The sequence below is a fragment of the Erpetoichthys calabaricus genome, chromosome 16 (genome assembly GCF_900747795.2).
Source record: "Erpetoichthys calabaricus chromosome 16, fErpCal1.3, whole genome shotgun sequence".
NCBI classification, from domain to species: domain Eukaryota; kingdom Metazoa; phylum Chordata; class Cladistia; order Polypteriformes; family Polypteridae; genus Erpetoichthys; species Erpetoichthys calabaricus.
In genome coordinates this window covers 96915902-96933174 of record NC_041409.2, presented here as the reverse complement: position 1 = coordinate 96933174, position 17273 = coordinate 96915902, and the positions used below count along the sequence as shown (strand labels likewise).

General features: G+C 43.1%; 1 protein-coding gene across 1 annotated transcript in view; it reads left to right on the top strand.

Annotated features, from left to right (window-relative positions):
* The window catches only part of kiaa0586 (KIAA0586 ortholog), a 210980-nt gene that overhangs the window by 139194 nt on the left and 54513 nt on the right, over positions 1-17273 (top strand). The window contains exon 17 of the mRNA XM_028822337.2: positions 9286-9366. Within this exon, the coding sequence (XP_028678170.2) occupies positions 9286-9366 (81 nt within the window). The remainder of the gene's footprint in view (positions 1-9285; positions 9367-17273) is intronic.

Genomic DNA, 17273 nt, shown 5'->3' with positions numbered 1-17273 from the left:
AGAATAATGTTATCTATCATATAAAAAAAATCTTGGGTCGAGACGTGATCATCTCGGAGAGATACTTTGAAGTCCCGTGAGACTCCTTGCACGTCACACCCTACTTACAAACAATTTCTCGGAGACACTTTAATGTCCCACGAGACGTCAAACTCCAATCCTGGACATTCACAGTGGCTGCAGGTATTCATTCTAACCGTCGTCTTCCTTAGTGACCAGTTGTTGCTGCTAATTAACTTCTTTTGCCTTAATTTTAATTAACTTGACTCAGGCAGCCAAACAATAATGAGACACAGAACAAGTCGCCACATGAGCAGCTCACCTGTGCCTATTACACAATATCTGAAAATAAAGAAAGGTGAAGGTCTCGGTAAGGTTGATCTCTCAGGTCACCAAAACATTTTGACGATGTTCTGAGAAAAAACAGGAAAATCATCAGTTAGGGAAATGTCTGCTGTGGCAGAATGAGAGCAGCAACAAGCCATGGAATTAACTAACTGGTTTAATTAACTCATTAAGAAACTCGCTGAAGTGAAATTGGTTGGAGTTTGAAGCCCCAGTTTAGCTGGTCATCTGTCGACTCGTTTCACATCTCATTTCTGTTTGGCTGCCATTTCATGAAGAAAAGAATCAACTCAGAGGACTGAATCCTTAAAAACAGGGCTCTTTAAATGAAGGGTAAAGGAGATAATTAGCAGTGAAAACTGGTCACTGATTAGGAAAAGGGTCAGAATGAAAACCTGCAGCCACTGTGGACTTCCAGGCCTGGAGTTTGTCACCCCCTATACTAGAGGAACCCTCAAATACCATAATTCTGCAATTATTTATGAATTCTTCTCGTTAGTTGCTATCATAGTGACCTATTTTATATTTGAAAGATCAGCATCAGTGTGGCAAATGATTACTGAAATGTAGGGTCACGTCCGAATTTGTTTTTGTACCTGCTTATGTTAGTGTTGGTCACTTGCAGCTGAGAGTCAACTTGATACATAATGCTTAACATGAATTTATAGCACCACAGCTGATTCTAGGTCAAGAACGTACGAAAGTTCCATGCATGGAGAATTTATTTTGTGCTCCAGGAGACACTCCCACTTCTTCATTCTGCTCGTCATTTATCTGCCACGGTCTCGTGCCAGTCACGCTGTGCTACTCACGTGAGATCAAGTTGGCCTCTCGAGGCCACTTCACCACCATCACTATTAATGTTCTGCAGAGCAGATGAAATGATATAAGGACTAGAATTAGAAACGTGAGTCAGATAACAAGCTAAGTTCATAGCCGTAGTTTCACACAGGGCAGATAGTGGGACATAGTGGTTAAAACTTTGGACGTTGGACTTCAAACGTCCGTTCCCGTCACTGTGCGCTCATGAGCTTGTCACTTTACCTACCAACTGGAAAAATCTGCTTCTGTATTCAAAACTTTGTTCCTAAAGCCTTAGCCACATCTTTTTTTTTTTTTTTTTTTCTGTCTTTCTTCTGTGCTCAGAATGACCTAGAAAATTCCTGATCATCAAACAGCATGGTTGCTAGGCGACTAAAAATAAGGATGCATTTTGACAGTTGCCTAGAAGTTTTGTGTCATTTTTGCTCGACTCATCTCCATATGAGACATTCACACGGCTGGGTGGTTGGCTTCAACTCTTCACTTTAAGTCAGACATCAGACTACTTTGTTCTGTGTAGCAAAGCTGCGTCTGTTGGGCAACACCAGGGCAAATGTTGGTTGGTTGGGAGCATACACTGCCTCAGCCAACCACACGACAAAACCGAGTGCAGCGGGTGGCACATCAGCACCACACTGGAACAGTGGGAGTATTTTTTTCAGTGGCTGTGGTGCCAGGCCTGCCATCAACTCCCCAAGGTTTCCCTGTAAGCTGGAGGACCTGCTTGCAGGGCTGGATTCAGACTAAAATCATACTCGGGATGAAGCAATTGCAGCGTTAATGGGTCTCTCTTAATTAGGACCTGTCATTCACATTGGTGTCTGCTCCTCAAAAATGACTTCAGCCATCAGGTTGAGGCACCTTTGCATGTGCAAACATGTAACCAGGAATTCATTATTCCAAGATGATTAAGCCATTTGGCCCCCATAGTGCAGCCCGCTGTTACTGACTAGTGTCCCATATGAGTCGAGTTTATCACCCAGTGGGTTCCATGCACCAATGAGTTCTTTGATGGATTAAGGAGAAACTTGAGAGCACAGGACAGTCTGAGGCAGTGCAGTTGGCCACCATCTACTTCACACACTTCTCATTCTTAAGAGTCCCACAAATTTATTTCAGTTGGCATTACACACACATACAGGTACATCTCCATACATTAGAATAATCATCAAAAAGTTAATTTATTTCAGTAATTCAATTCAAACTGTGAAACTCCTATATTACATAGATTCATTACACACAGAGTGATATATTTCAAGCCTTTATTTCTTTTCATTTCGCTGATTATGGACTACAGGCAATGAAAACTCAAAATTCAGGTGTTATGGAAGCCCAGGATGCTTTGATCACAGAGGGCCTTCAACTCGTCTGCATTGTTGTCTCTGTTGTCTCTCATCTTCCTCTTGATAGGTTCTCTACGGGGTTTAGGTCAGGCGAGTTTGCCAATCTGGCCAATCAAGCACAGTGATACACACCATGGTCATTAAACCAGATATTGGTACTTTTGGCAGTGTGGACAGGTGCCAAGTCCTGTTGGAAAATGAAATCAGCATCTCCATAAAGCTCGTCAGCAGAGGGAAGCATGAAGTGCTCCAAAATGTCCTGGTAGACGGTAGCACTGACATTGGACTTGATAAATAAAACACAGTGGACTAACACCAGCAGATGACATGGCTCCACAAATCATCACTGACTGGAAACTTCACACTGGACCTCAAGCAACTTGGATTCTGTGTCTCTCTCCACTCTTCCTCCAGACTCTCTGGACCTCGATTTCCAAATGAAATGCAAAATGGACTTTCATCTTAAAAGAGGATTTTGGACCACCGAGTGACAGTCCAGTCCATTTTCTCCTTAGCCCAAGTAAGATGCTTCTGACATTGCCTCTGGTTCAGGTGTGGCTTGACACAAGGAATGCTGTGACAGTTGTAGCCCACGTCCCGGATACACATGTCTGTGTGTGGTGGCTCTTGAAGCACTGACTCCAGCCGCAGTCCACTCCTTGGGAATCTCCCCCAAATTCTTGAATGGGCTGTGCTTCACAATCTTCTCAACGCTGCGCTTATCCCTATTTGCTTGGGTACCTTCTTCCTTCCCCTCGACTTTCCATTAATCTGCTTGGATACAACACTCTGTGAACAGCCAGCAATGACCTGTGGTGGCTTAGCCTCCTTGTGGATGGAGGGTGTCAATGACAAGTCCGCAGTCTTTCCCATGATTGTGTGGCCTGCTGAACCAAGACTGAGAGACCATTTAAAGGCTCAGGACACCTCTGCACTTGTTTTGGGTTAATTAGCTGAATGGAGTGGGACACCACGAGTCTACAATATTGAACTTTTTCTTTCTGAGATACTGAATTTTGAGTTTTCATTACCTGTAAGCCATAATCAGCGAAATGAAAAGAAATAAACGCTTGAAATATATCACTCTGTGCGTAATGAATCTATATAATGTATGAGGTTCACAGTTTGAATTGGATTACTGAAATAAATTAACTTTTCGATGATATTCTGATTTATTGAGATGCACCTGTATGATTTCATGAAAGAACTACCATAACCCTCATACAGCCAGAATCAAGTATGGTGGCTTCATAGGGCAGAAGGTGCTCTACATGACTTAACAGACATCACATGAGTCCTTCCCGTAGATGATTCTTGTGCTTGTTGAGGGTTGGCATGGCTGAATGTGGACCAGCATTGCTGGCCAACACTTTGAATGAGATAAACACATGAGTTTGGAGTTATGCACATAGGGTCTCCAACATAGGCACTGCAGTCTGGTACCCCAGCGTGATGCCATTTTCTGGATGCTGCATGAGGGCTTGTACCCATGAGGGAGGAAGATGTAGAGAATCAAAATATCTCTGGACAAAATAAAATCCTAAATGTGAATCCTTATAGCAACAAACCAAAAGATCAAACAGGGGAAGACCATGAGAACTGAGAAACAGGGGAGGCTGTTAAAGTGAAAGAATTAGGAAAGCTTATGGAATTCAGGTGAGTCTGCCATCACTGGCAGAGCCAAGCAATAAAAGAGGCAGTTGACTACAAACAGCCTGGCAAACGACATGGGTGTGTTTGAAGTCCTTGCAGGATCCTTCGTAGTTCTTCTCCAGTCAACCAGTTTCTCTGATTTATAAATGTACAAACATGCAGTGGACGTGAGGTGACAGGTGCTGCATCTTCCACAGGATGGCGCGGCAGATGGTAGCAATTACAGAGGAATTCACCTTGTGTAGCCCCAAGCACAACACTCTTTAGATGTGGACCCATCTTGCAAAACTCCCCTGCGCCCATGCGATGATTCCTCCCAGCAGACATTTACTGTAAGGGAAAGCAGATGGAGTTTTGTAAGTTTGTGACAGAGGTTAGTCGGCACCCCAATTCTGAGGCCAATGCCTTCAACTGTCCCCTGCTGAGCCTGGGATTGAAGTGTCTGAACAGTTTTCAGTTGGTGAGAAACTATGGGCCTCCGTCAATTGGCTGGTCATTCTTGCAGCAGTGTCTCCAATCTCAGGCCTCTCTGTCCAATGAGGATTAGTGCAGGCCATGTGCCAGTCTGGTTTATGCCAGTCCTGACAGAATTGCACCTGTAAGTGAGTGCTAACTTGCTGTCCATCTTCTTTATGTGGACACTGATTTTAACACACCTTACACTGCGACCTAGACGCCTCATCAGTGAGGTAACCTGGGATCATCGGGTATTCAGAGTCTTTCGACATCATACACCCTCACCCAGGCACCCCAGCCAGGGTCGATCAGTCCCTGACTTGTGTCTAGGTAGTTTATGTGGTCTACAGATCACTCCTTTTGATCCAGAGCCATCTTGATGCTTTCTCAGGGGCATCGTTGATGTTCCTGATGGCTCTCTTATTGTGCAGGCCTCTGGTCGGTAAATCCTAGACGGCCAAGCTCAGTGGGGTAGCAACGGGTCTTCCTTCCCCTGCTTCGGAATTCGTTTAAGAGCTCCTTGTGCTTTACCTCTTTTCCTCTCAAAACACCTCTCCCATCCGGTCTTCCAAGGGCACAGTCAATTCCAGTAGGACCATCTGCCTTAGTACTTGTGACATAAGAACCATGTCAGGCTTTAGTGAGGTCACAGCGATGGTATCTGGGAATTTCAGCAGTCTCCCCCAAGTTGACCTCCAGCTGCCAATCATGGTCTGTTCCCAGAAGGCCCCCCTGTTAGATATGTTGCGGCTTCTCTCTGTTGGTGCCTACAAAGAGAGGTCCCTGTGCCGATGGCCTCTGCAGTAACCCTCAGCATCTGGTCGTGGCACCACCGACAACGTTCCTCTCTCCCCAGGGCTTTTGGGCAGCAACTTAGAATATGTTCCATGGATCCTCTTCCGTGGCACAGTGGGCACGCAGGGGCTTCTGTCAGTCCCCAGGAGAAGAGATTAGTTGGAGGCGAGAAGACATTGTAAACTGACTGGATAAGGAATGTAATCCGGTGCGGCTCAGATTTCCACAACTCTGACCACGAGATCTTCCGATCCATTACCTGCTCCCATCGAGTCCATGCTCCTTGCTGTCACATCCCAGCCATCCTGCAGGTGCGGGTTTCCGCCACCCCCGCACTGTGGTATGAGTTGTTTCCTGATGGTTTTTTTCACCCCATGGTATCTTTTGTGGTTGTCTTACAATTTTTTATTATTATTTTCCATTTTGCTGACACCCCCTTTTTTTGATGACTTAGAAGTTTAGAATAACAACAACAACAACATTTATTTATATAGCGCATTTGCATACAAAAAAGTAGCTCAAAGTGCTAAATTATAACTGCTGGCAGATTTTTATTTACTGTTTGAGTGCCGTGAGCCACAGGTAGGAAATGAATTAGAAGAGACCCAGGGCTTTGAAGTCCAGTGCTTTAGACACTACACTGCTGCCCTCTGCTGGAGGACTGTGTCACTCACTTCTACTGATTAAATGGAGTGCTGGCCTGTAAAGAGGACGCACTTGAGTAAGTGGGCCGTTGACCAGTGAGAGAAGCACCCGACCATGTGGAGTGGCAGCCTATGAGTGAAGCCTGTCAATACTTAGGATGGAGACCTCAAAAGCTAAGGTCTCCTTAAGCAGGAAGTGAGTGGTACCACACAATGGTAGATAGCTACATTTATACAGCGCCTTTCTAGACACTCGAAGCACTTTATACAGACAGTAGGGGAACCACTGCACCGCCACCAGTATGCAGCATCCACCTGGATGAGGTAACGGCAGCCATTTTTCACGCCAGTACGCTTGCCTTACACTAGCAATTGGGTGGTCAATAGGTAAGAGCAATAGTTAGCCAGTTAAAGACAGAGGACGACTAGAGGGCTGGAATGGACAAGATCCTGGTGGGCAAGTTAGCCAGAACATTTTGGTTACAACTCTACTCTTTTCGAAAGATGTCCAGGAATCTTTTCATGACTACAGAGAGTCATCTGTCTCATCTGAAGGAAGGCTCCATTTGTAAAGCACAGTGTCCCTGTCACCGCACTGAGGTATTGTGATCCGCACACAGGCCACAGGATAAGCGCCCCCTGCTGGCCTCACCAACACCTCCTCCAGTAGCAACCAAAGCTTTCCCTAGTTGGTCTCCAGTGAGAAAGATAAGAAGACGTGATGCTACACAGTGGTAAACGTGGCCCTGCTGTCCCAACATTTTTGTGCCGTGTTGCTGCCATCAAGTTCAAAATGACCTATTCTATTACAATGGTACATTTTGTCAGTTTAGACATTTGATATGTTTTTATGTCCTATAGTAAATAAAATATGGCTGTATGAGATTTGCAAATGATTGCATTTACATTTTACACAGTGTCCCAACTTTTTTGGAATTGGGGTTGTATTACGAGGGACGTTCAAAACATTTCCGCACTTTTTTTTTAAACTCTATTTATAACTCTAGAATTTCAAAAACAAATGACATCACTTTTCTACATAGTCACCTTCCTTTGCGATGCAATTTTCCCAGCGTTGTACCAACTTTTTAATGCCCAATTACTGCACCTCCTGCCTTAACCGTTTGCAACGAAATTACGAAAGTTTTTTAAACATCCCTTGCATTATTATTATTATTCTTTTACAAATTTGTTGTCATCTATTCATAGTTATTTACAGAGAATATTAAAGATCTAAATAAGGGGTTCTTTCTGGAACCGTCATTTGGATACCGTATATACTCACATTTTAGTTCACCCGCAGATAAGTCGGTGCTTGATTTTACCGGATAATTTCCAGTATTTTATAATGTCGGTCATATAAATCGAATGCGGAAAACTCGCGCTATTGGTCCAAGAGATTACGATATGCTAACTCCCATCTGAGAGAGTCACCACGGAGCACACAGCCTTTTTTTCTATGTATTGTGTCTACGTGACCACACAGTATTTAATACCCGATCTATTCCAAAGCAACGTTTGCACTGATTTGTGTTTTTTGTATCTCACACCCTCATACACCTTTATCGTAAGAGCATCCCTTATCTACGATGGAGCGTTCGATCAGAAGAAAATATGAAGCTGGTTTTAAATTAAAAGTCATTGAAGTAGCGAAAGAAATTGGTAACTGCGCTGCTGCAACAAAACTCAATGCGTCTGAGAAACTGGTGTGAGATTGGAGGAGGCAAGAAGATGTAAAAAAAACAAAACATAAGTGTCTCATTTTTGAAGGGGCGTACAATTCAGGGTCTGATTTTATGATCGATTTTTCAGGTTTCAAGACCCAACTTATACGAGAGTATGTACGGTAGTTGTTTAGGGAACTAAAAATGGTTCCCCTATAGTAGCAATTTTCAACTGGTGTGCTGTGTAGAGGTCCACAGGTGTGCCATAAGATTTTTAAACAAATTAATTAAAGACTCTTTTTTTAAAGAAATATGATGCAAAATACGTCGACGATGCACCTTTTATACCATTTTAATTGATTTATATATAATTTTAATAATATTCATATACTATATGTGAAATATAAAACAGTGTAGTGAGAAGTCAAGCAAAATGACCCCTTTTATTGGCTAACTAAAAAGATTACACTATGCAGGCTTTCGAGGCAACTCAGGCCCCTTCTTCAGGCGAGATGTAATCAATAAATGTGTGATTTCATGCATTTATAACCAGTTTTCTCAAGTTGTTAAAAATTTGTATGCTAAAAATTATTTTGTATAATCAATTTATACGAACATTTACTTCAGTATTTATTAGGTTTATGTTGCACGCACACCGTGCTGTGTGATTATTCCAATGAACGCGTCTTATTGTCGAGCCCATTTACTGTCCTTGTTTATCCTCCCACTACTCTGTGGCTGAATTTGATCACACATACACATGTAGTATAATAATAAATAATAATAATAATTCTTTACGTGTATATAGTGCTTTTCTCACTATTCACTTTGCAAGAAACACGCATTGAGGACCCGGACACAAACCCGTGATCTCCTTACTGCGATACAGCAGCGCTACCGCTGTGCCACCCGCTCATAATACAAGTAAAGGCACCTGATAATTTTGAGTATTTTTTTTTTTTTTTATTGCAAAGTATCAAATAAATAGTTTCAAAAAGATTTTTTTTAAAAAGCCACTTTGGACCATAAAGGGTAGGTAATTACTATTTTCGTTTTTATAAATCAATTAAAATTATACCTATTTTTTTTTTTTTTTTTTTGTCTGATCTGCAAAAAATATATTTTTGGTGTGCTGCAAAATTTTAGTAATTAGTTTATGTGGGCCATGAGGTTGACGATTCTCTGCCCTCCAGCATCGCTCTGAATGTCCACTTTTGGCACCTTTATTTGTAATTGTGTACTTAAATGATGACGGGGTATCAACTTCATGGATATGCCACCATTTTAAAGCTTCTGTCACTTTTAGAGTTTATGTTTTCTATTCTGTTGAAGAAATGGGCACAATTTTATTCACTTGAGTAATGACAATATTTTTAATAAAAAGCCAATAAATGTGATTTGGTTTTTTTTTGTCTGTGACATCAAATAGGTATCGAGTATGATAAAATTTCATATGTGTTGGTATCAAACGCATAATTTGTGGTATTGTGCCATGCCTAGGAGATACTGTCACTTGATGGCTGGCGACAGCACTTGACTAAAAAATTATTTTTCCGTTTTCAGTCTCCTGTCCAAACGGAGGTTGAAGAAGAGCCAGTCGGCTTTCCCGGATCTAATTTTGTTGCTGTCATTGATACCACACAGGTAGGTCACCCATTTAGTTCTTTTTGTTTTATTGGGGGTCAGATATTCATTGAGATTTATGAGAAAAAGAAATTATGACACCAACAGCCAAATGAAAGCAATTGTAACTGCAGTAGTAACAGTAAAAATACACCTCCACTCACCCACCAAATTTGCCCTGTTTAAAAAGGCAAAGTGGAGACCATTCTGCAGAACCTAGGAGTGAAACGCAGCCCACACGTCATACCCCTCTGATCCAGAATTTAAGAAGCAGGAATAAGTGAATGACGTCAATCACCGGGTATCCGGCTCCACAGTATTCTCACAAGATCACACCATTTTATTATGTGTGACGCAGATGACCCGTTGATCACCACCCCTGAGAGTTTTAGGGTAGCTGGTCCCTCTGCCAAAGCTCAATTGGTCTTGAACTTCTCGGCTCTTTCGCTGACTGTTGCAAACCTCAAGTCCGTAATCTTGGTGTCATTTTTGACAGTCTTTTGAGAAACAGATTAATAACTCCGTAGTCAAAAAATTGCTTTTTCCCACTTCGTTTTTCAGCTAAGGTCAAACCTTTCTTTATCTTCTAGGGATCTTAAGAAAACTAATCCTGCTTTCATCTTTCCTCAGCTTGATTACTGTAACTCATGTTCTCAGATCAGAAAATCCCTGATACGCAGGTTGCAGTTGGTTCAGAGTGTCGCTGCCCGTTATTTGGTTGGGTCAAGAAAGTTTGGTTCTGTTTCTCCAATATTTGCTTCTTTACACTGGCTGCCTGTAATTTTCAGAATCGACTTTAAAATTTTTGTTGCTAGTTTTTAAATCGTTACATGGGTCTGCTCCTGCCTATTTATCTGAATTGCGTGTTTTACACCAGCCATCCAGAGAACTGAGATCTACCGGTCAGTTGTCTCTTGTGGCCCCTCGTGCTAAGTGTAAAACTAAGGGGGGCAACTGCTGCACCTCGTCATTACATTAAAGAGTCCCCTTCAATTGAACTGTTTAAAACGAGACTGAAGACGCATTTCTGTCCTCAAGCTTTCAGTGACCTTCTACTCTCAGTCACCTTCTTTCTTTTTCTTTAACTCACTGCTGTTTTATTGTATTTTATTTCTGTTTATTTTATTTATGTACATTGTATGTTTTAATGGCTACTTTGGCTACTGAATTACCGACGTTGTTTTAAATGTGCTCAATAAATGAATTGACATTGACGAGACTGAAAAATGAGGATTGCCAAGATGCAAAAGAGATACAGGCCCTGAAGATTCTATCGTAACTCCCGTTCGAATGAAGCAATCTGAACCAAAAAAATCCGCTCTATACCTTGACGTCTGTGTAATCGATTGCATTACATGCGATGCTGGATGTGATTTTTTGCCGTTCAGTGTTCCTGACCGCATTGGCAAGCCTCTTGGCGGTGGGGGTAAGGGATTGGAGGGGGACAGCAGAGGTTTCACATTGCATGTTTTCCTTCAAATCTTCCACAGTGTGAGGCTTGTTCTGATAGAATTTTCATTTGAGCAGACCCCAGAGGAAGAAGTCTGGTGGTGTCACATCCACCGTCCGTGGTGACCAAAGCCCCTTTGAAATTAACCAGTTGCCGAAGAGAGGACTCAATTTCTGCCCTGCTCCTTGCCACCCAGAGTTGATTGTTTGCTTTCAGTTGCACTTCCAAGCACTAGGATGCTCCAGGAATAGCGGAACGAATCACAAGGATTACAACTCGCCACAGGAGGGTGCCAATCAGCTTGGTGTGCAATGGAGAAGGGGATTACTTACACCTGATTGAGCTTACGAGTACTTTTTTGGGGGGGTGATACTTTATCCATCTCAATGACCTGAAGACTGCAGCCCACCAACGGTCACTGTCCAGTCTGACTGAGCTTGAACAGTTCTGTAATGACGAGTTGGCAGCGGAGATGTGCAAAGATGGTAGAGAAGAATCCCAACAGACTCAAGACTGTGATTATTATTATCTTCTTGTATTTTGGTGCCCTCTATGATGCTACGAGGGTAATTGTCGGTGCAACCATCCAGCTCGTGCTTCTCTTGTCAAATGCTGCGTCCTACTGGGCGGTTGTCTCTTTTATCCATGCCAGGTGGAAGGGGCGGAGCTTGGGTTGGACCTGACATCAGACATCTTCTGACCGTTTTTTCTCTGTTCTAAAGTGGGAAACAGGGGGACTGAATGAAAAATATTCGGACGTGAGCTTCAGTGGGCTTTGGGCCCTAGGAACCAAGTTATTCTATGATATTTCAGTAATTATTTACCACTCTGATGCTGATCTTTCTAGCGTATTATGGTACAATTGACAAGAAGAATTCATGATTAATTGCAGAATCACGGTATTTGAGGGTTCCTCCTAGAAGTGCCTCTTTGTCTTGCACGATTTGGCTCAAAAACTAACCAGCACATCGTCATCTCCTAAGTTTCGAGTTTGGGATTTTTCTGTCCAGCTGTTTCTGCCTCAAGAATCTGTGACACACACACACACAGACAGACACACTCATCATCGAGATATCACTGTTTTCGGAATCAGGGGACCCTAAAATGTCGAGATTCGTCAAAAACCGCAGATTCAAATTTTTGACGAAGCTGAAGCTTTTTCTCCTCCCTTTTGATGACAGTGATGAAATGCTCCACCTCCTTGATACACCCCCGGTGTACCCAAGTCCACAAAGCCTTTCCTACTTGAGAATGAAGACATCTTGTGTCGTCTTTTGACTTTGGCGATGAAGCCAGCTTTCTTCCAGCAGAGAGTCCCTTGTCTAATTTGTGCGGCGCCCTGTCTTTACATGCACTACACCTTCCATGTTTCTTTTTGAGGTGCTCTGAATGTTGTTTCCAGCCTCCTTTGCGTTTTTAATTGATGCTGCACACCATCTATCATGGTGAGATCGCGGTGTCCCCATACCCCACTTGGTGATTTCCTTCTTGTTGCTCCTGTTGCTGTTTCCTCTGTGTTGCATTGTATTCTTTCAGCGTTGTCCCGATTGTCTTCAGTCTTACATTGCACCTTTCACACGGTAGGTGACATGTCCTCCGGCTGGTGGCCTCTTGGTGTCATCTTTGTATTTCCTGAGGTATCACTGAGGTTTAAAGCTTAAATTTCCAGCCTGCCTCAGCCGCTCATCTGTACTCGTGTGACGCCACTTGTTGCAGAGGTGACACACATGGAGTGGTTGGTCGGGGGTTATCGTTGGCAACCGGCCTTTCTTTTATTTTTTTAATCTAAAGAAACGTATTTATTTGATATTTTTAAAGACTTTCCAGCAGATTTGGGTCCTAATATGTTTTCTGGACTTGTACATGAGCTGCTTGTTTTCGATGTTATACTTGATGCTCTGTAGAATTTGGACTTCAGCAAATAATGCAGAACAAAATATAAATATTGATGCCACCTTGCATGTTTTATCAAAGCTCATGGTGGCAAATAACGTTTCAGGACGCCCATCAGCCAGACATTGAATTTATTATTAAACAAGGTGAGATTCAACCAAAAACAGCAGCAGGAAAGTTTTTTCCATCAGAAATCACTCAAACATCACAGACCAGATGTCGTAACGTGGTCTACAGCTGCCAGCAACGTCCTCCTCATCGAACTTTCCATCCTCTAGGAGGGGGGTCTACCAGTAGCACATGAGTACAAGCACCTCAGGTACTCCGAGTTGGCAACAAAGTGCAAAGAGGCAGGCTGGGAGACTTCCATCTACCCAGTAGAGGTCGGATGCAGGGGCTTCATAATCAGGCTCCTGTGGGCTTATGGGTGTGACTGGTACCAACTTACAGAAAGCCATTGAAGAGAGCTGGCAGAGGAGGTGGAGAAGGCATAGCTACTGGTTGTGGCTGCGGAGGAAAGCTAGTTTATGGGACTTAAGCACACAGTAAGGTCAGATGTTGGGGTTTTGGGGGGAGACGTTCCCAATTGGAGATGCACTGGGTAGGGTGTGTAGAAGAAGAATGTTCTCCTCAGCACCATGTATTTTGTGTGTTTAGTAAATTAGAATCTTTATAATAACTATTTTGTAACTTGCCAGTGAGAGACGCTTTGGCTTATGAACTAACAAAAATATGTTATTCCAGGGTTCAGGAGAAATAGTGTCCAGATGAATAAAATGTAAGCTGTTTCTTGTTTTTCCCTTTCTCAGAGTGAATGTTTCAGGGACAAGGTCACAAGGCTGCAGAACTGTACATGTAGTTTATGCAAAGGCGTCTCTCCTGTGCTTAGCTTCCAAAACACAGATAATGCTTAGCTCAACAGACATATTGTTTAACTTTACTGTTTTGATAAGGATGTTCTTTCTGTCTTATTAATCATGAGATGCTGAAGTATAAAAAACCCCTCCTGGCTTTTGATCAGGGTTCAATTGAGCTTTGCGGCAATAAGTTATACTCTTTTGAATCTCTACTTACTGCGACTCCGAATGAATAAATAAAGTGAATTGAGAAAATATTATCTGTCTGCTTTCCAGTGTGCCTTTTTCGTCCACAGGTGCAAAACATCAGTGAGCGGTGGCACCACCAGTTGACCAAATGGGCACTGGTGGAGATGCAGCAAGCAAATGGCGTGCAGAAATAACACCACCTGTACAGTAAATGGACTCCTTCAGATGCACGCATTCCAGTTGTTGCTGCTTTTCACATTTCGTGTTCTCCTGAAATGTTCAGCGACAGTTCCACACTGCCCTCTTGTGGTTTTAAAGCTGTGTTGCTTAGTGTGATGTGTAGCTATTGTCCACTTTTAGTACTCTGTCTGGATTAGTGGCCAGAAGCATATGGCAGAGGATTGACGATTTTACTGACTTTCTTTCCAGACGTCACACCCAGCACCATCAAGTCCTCCGATGCCTTTTTTGTTTTGTTTTGTGTGTGTACGTTTACCTAAATGATTGGAATTTCTAGATTTGCTCTTCTTTCCGGCTGACACATCAGTTTTCTGGTAGGTTAACTTCCATTCAGTTGGAAGAGACACCATCTAATGGCACTAAATCCCCCCTATGCTTGTTTATTGATTTCCTGTAGTACCCACCAGCTTCGATCCAGGAGCACTGAAGGATAGGCAGATTGAACGTCTATAAAAAGTATTCATCTCCTTATACGTTTTCTGATTTTATTGTTATACCGTATATACTCGAGTATAAGCCAACCCAAATATAAGCCGAGGTACCTAATTTTACCTACAAAAACTGGAAAAACTTACTGACTCGAGTATAAGCCTAGGGTGGGAAATGCAGCAGCTACTGGTAAGTTTCATTAATCAAAATAAATACCAATAAAATTACCGTACATTAATTGAGGCATCAGTAGGTTAAATGTTTTTGAGTATTTATTTCAAAGAAAAACAGTAAACTAGCTCTGTAAGTGGAGAAGATGGTCAACAAAACAATATGGTATCTCTCTCGCTCGCTCGCTCGCTCTCTCGTGTGTGTGTCTCTCTCGCGCCCGCGTGTGTGTGTGTGTCTCTCTCTCTCTCTCTCTCTGTCGCTGCACAGGGAATACACAGGGAGAGACTGAACACGTGCAGGTTGGTGGGGGCAGCGGGATCTGAATCGAATATAAGCCGAGGGTGACGTTTTTCAGCACATTTTGGGTGCTGAAAAACTCGGCTTATATTCGAGTATATACGGTACTAACTGTGTAAGCCCGTGCTGCAAAAAGCCCGGGGTCCTAGAAACTATTGAAATGTAGAGATGTCGGGTTAGGGTTTCGCCCTTGAAAGGAACTACCCTTTGCTAGGAGGATTTGTTTTGCAGATGTGCTCGCCTGACTTGTGTATTAGCGGCTAGGCGGCTTTGTCTTTGTTCAGATGTTTCGTTTTGCCGATGTGCTCGCCTCGCTTCTGTAATTGCGGATAAGCGAGTGACTCTCTCTTTGGAGGTTTCGTTTTGCTGACGTGCTGGCCTCACTTGTGTATCCTAGGAGGTCGAGCCCTTACCCCGACTCCACCTCTCATTTCCGTGCCGGACAGACGCACACACTTTCATGTGTAGACGTTTATCCTGTATATAAGATAGTAGTGAATCACAGTGGATTTAATTAGATTTTTTGTGGCACCGATCAACAGAAAAAGACTTTCTAACTTCAAAGTATAAGCAGTGCCTTTATTTATCAAGTGTCTCAGAGTAAGAAAAACGGTCCTAAGTGGCACCTTGCCTGGGATGAGTGGAGGATTCTTCATAACTAATTCTCTTGCGCCTTCTTCCTTTAACCTCCGTTCTCTCTTCTCTTTTTTCTACCCTCACACTCGTGCTTCTCCCTTTTAAAATGGGGGACGTGGTACAGCTGTGACAATTAGCAGCTCCCGCCATCAATTACGGCCACGGGCGATTCCTGTACACTTAAGTGCGGGACCACCCACGTCGTGCACGGGAACCATTCTCGCCACGCTACCATGCACCCCCTCCCCACCCTTGAAACCGCGAGTGTGGAAGTTATTTATTTAAAATGGCAATCAGCCACGGACCTCACTTTAGCACATACTTATAATCCATCCATTATCCAACCCACTATATCCTAACTACAGGGTCATGGGAGTCTGCTGGTTCCAATCCCAGCCAACACAGGGCGCAAGGCAGGAAACAAACCCCGGGCAGGGCGCCAGCCCACCGCAGGGCACACACACCAAGCACACACTAGGGACAATTTAGAATCTCCAGTGCACCAAACCTTCATGTCTTTGGACTGTGGGAGGAAACCGGAGCACCCAGAGGAGAACATGCAAACTCCACGCAGGGAGGACCCGGGAAGCGAACCCAGATCTCCTAACTGCGAGGCAGCAGCACTACCACTGCGCCACCCTGCTGCCCCATACTTATAATCATATATATTAAAAACAGCAGCGGCCCTAACACTGCTGCCTGCTGGTCACCACTCTTAACATCGGCCAGTTCTGATGAGGTTCCCTTGCACCATCAACCCTTTGCTTCCTGTGTCTGAGCCAATTCTGCACCCACCTACACACATCTCCCAGAACTGCCACTTCTTTTAGTTTGATGCCCACCCTCTCAAGTGGCACCTTATCAAAAGTCAAGATAAATAATCTCATCTGCTCCACTCTGGTCGTATCCTGTTGTTGCTTCCTGATAGAATTCCAGCATGTTAGTAAAACACGACCTCCTTCTTCTGAATCCATGCTGACTGTTCAGAAAAACTCGTGTACTTGCCATGTGCTGCTCAATTGTATCCTTAAACGTTAAAATTATACAAAGTTATTGTCTGTCTGTATACCTGCATTGTTATCACTCTTTAATTTAATATTGTTATTATCAGTATGCTGCTGCTGGAGTATGGGAATTTCCCCTTGAGATTAATAAAGTATCTATCTATCTATCTATCTATCTATCTATCTATCTATCTATCTATCTATCTATCTATCTATCTATCTATCTATCTATCTATCTATCTATCTATCTATCTATCTATCTATCTATCTATCTATCTATCCCTTCCATTAATTCACCTGTGATGCACATTAAGATTACTGGCCTATAGTTGCTTGGATCTGCCTGGTCACCCTTTATATACGTATATATGCACATTCTTCATCCAGGTGGAAAAGTTTCTGGTGTCCTCGGAGATGACTAGCAGCAGAGAAGAAGCCTGAACCTTTAATGCCGGTGTGTTTAAATAACTTCAAAGAGGAAGAATAGTGCTGCCCCATGATGCACCAGTACAACAGCATGTAATGCTTTCTGCATCCTCCCCTCCCTCAAACCACTTTGCCTGTGTGGTGGACAGCAGATTTGAGATCTCTAAAGCCGATATCTTGAAATTTACCCCCTGAAAAGTGCTTCACAATGGCCCCTGTCTGCCTCGCTTTGTCCTGTTTGCTAAGACACTATAAAGCCAAAACTCCTCTTCATCATCCTCTACAACTCCTGCCAAGTCATTTGTGGATTTCAGTCTCCAGTGACACACCTTGTGC